We start from the raw sequence: 1,757 nt of genomic DNA, 5'->3' as shown, positions 1-1,757 counted from the left end.
AATCGACCGTTGCATATCATTTGAACTTTGTGTCAGTACGTCATAAATAGAACGCGGCATCAGTTTACTGTCGAGAATTTGTCGTGTCGTGTCGTGCCACGCCGCATCCAGGGTAGACAGCATTACTGATTATAATGGGTTCATTGTATTTTGTCGCGTCACGCCGCACCGTTCGCGTCCGGTGTAGACACGGTGACAGCCACGCAGATGCACGTGAACACTAAATTCTGTTCACTTCTGTTCGCGTCTATTTGTGCCTGAAATACTGTGCTCTGCAAGTATCCTTATAAATGCAGTTGCTTAAGGCTTAGGTGAAGGGAAACAATTGAGAAAGAAAATGGATGTGTTATATTTGATTGGGGTCAGTACAAATTTTGGGGTCAGTACAAATTTTTTTCAAGAAATTAATACTTTTATTCAACAAGGATGCATTAAATTGATCAAAAGTGACAGACTGGAGTAATGATGCTGAAAATTCAGCTTTGCATCACAAGAATAAGTTCGATTTTAAAATGTATTTCAATAGAAAAAACTTATTTTAAATTGTAAAAATGTTTCACAATATTACTATTTTTACTGTTTTTTGAACAAATTCATGCAAGCTTTATTGATCATAAGATGCTTCTTTCAAAAACTGGAATCTTACCGACCCCAAACTTTTGAACAGTAGTGTAATCAGGTTTGGGGGTTTTTTTTGTTTGTTTTTTTTTATTCAGAGCTGCAGGTTTTGGAGGTAACAAGACTCGACGCTCTGGACACGCGTTCGTTTATCATGAGGAAACCAGAACTTGAACAGACTCCACCAGTGAGGAGCAGGCCTAGCGCTGTCAATCAAACCGAAGACCCACCCATCACATCCCGAATGGTGCAGGCCAGGTATGACAGACAGGTTTCATGAGATTCATATTTTTATGCATATAAACTGCCATGCAAAAGTTTGGGGTCGGTAAGATTTTTTTTAAATATGTTTGATAGAAGTCTCTTCTGCTCACCAAGTCTGCATTAATTGGATAAATCACAGTAAAAACTTAAATACAGTAAAAACAGAATTATTGTAAAATATTATTTAAAATAACTTTTCTGTTTGAATAGATTTCAAAATGTAATTTATTTCTGAGATGCAAAGCTGAATTTTCAGCATCATTACTCCAGTCTTTAGTGTCACATGCTCATATCTCATTCTGTTCCTCTGCAGAGAGAGAGCAGAGGTCGTGGAAGCAGCGAGTCCAAAGTTCATCGTGACATTAGATGGAGTTCCCAGTCCGTTAGCAAACCGCACAGATCAGGAGGAGATGGAGCCTGAGGACGAGTTCAATACGACCTCTGACCTTCCTGAAAATAATGGACCCAAACCTGCCATTCACCTCAGACTCGGCACTGAGTTTCTAAACACTGGCGGTAAGACAAAGATCCTCATGTTTTAGAGGACTTGTAAGTTGTACCACCAAAACAATAAATATATATATATAAATATATATATATTATTCATGAGAATGTTAATCAAACAACAAAACACAAAGAAAAATCACTTTTGTAGCTTTAACACAGATTTATTACATTCAATTTATACAGTGAAGACTATGCAGTGTCATTTTACATTTGATTATTCAATTTCTGTACCTGAATACTGACGTACCTGTAAAAAATATAAAGCACAGCTTATTTAATTTGTATCTTTGTTCTGTTATTATCTATGCTTGTAATTTGTTTATTTCCTATGCTGATTTACTCGCCTACAAAATCACCCCAATCATTGA

At 36.7% G+C, this 1,757-nt stretch overlaps 1 protein-coding gene across 5 annotated transcripts in view; it reads left to right on the top strand.

Annotated features, from left to right (window-relative positions):
- LOC107685361 (zinc finger CCCH domain-containing protein 14-like) overlaps window positions 1–1,757 on the top strand; it is a 14,213-nt gene that overhangs the window by 7,967 nt on the left and 4,489 nt on the right. For all 5 annotated transcript variants that reach the window (XM_016481920.1, XM_016481922.1, XM_016481921.1 and 2 more), the window contains exons 11-12: window positions 717–876; window positions 1,196–1,398. In XM_016481920.1, coding sequence (XP_016337406.1) covers window positions 717–876; window positions 1,196–1,398 — 363 coding nt within the window. The remainder of the gene's footprint in view (window positions 1–716; window positions 877–1,195; window positions 1,399–1,757) is intronic.

The sequence above is a fragment of the Sinocyclocheilus anshuiensis genome, unplaced genomic scaffold (genome assembly GCF_001515605.1).
Source record: "Sinocyclocheilus anshuiensis isolate Anshui unplaced genomic scaffold, SAMN03320099.WGS_v1.1 scaffold769, whole genome shotgun sequence".
Lineage (NCBI taxonomy): Eukaryota > Metazoa > Chordata > Actinopteri > Cypriniformes > Cyprinidae > Sinocyclocheilus > Sinocyclocheilus anshuiensis.
This window is presented reverse-complemented; position numbering and strand designations above follow the sequence as displayed.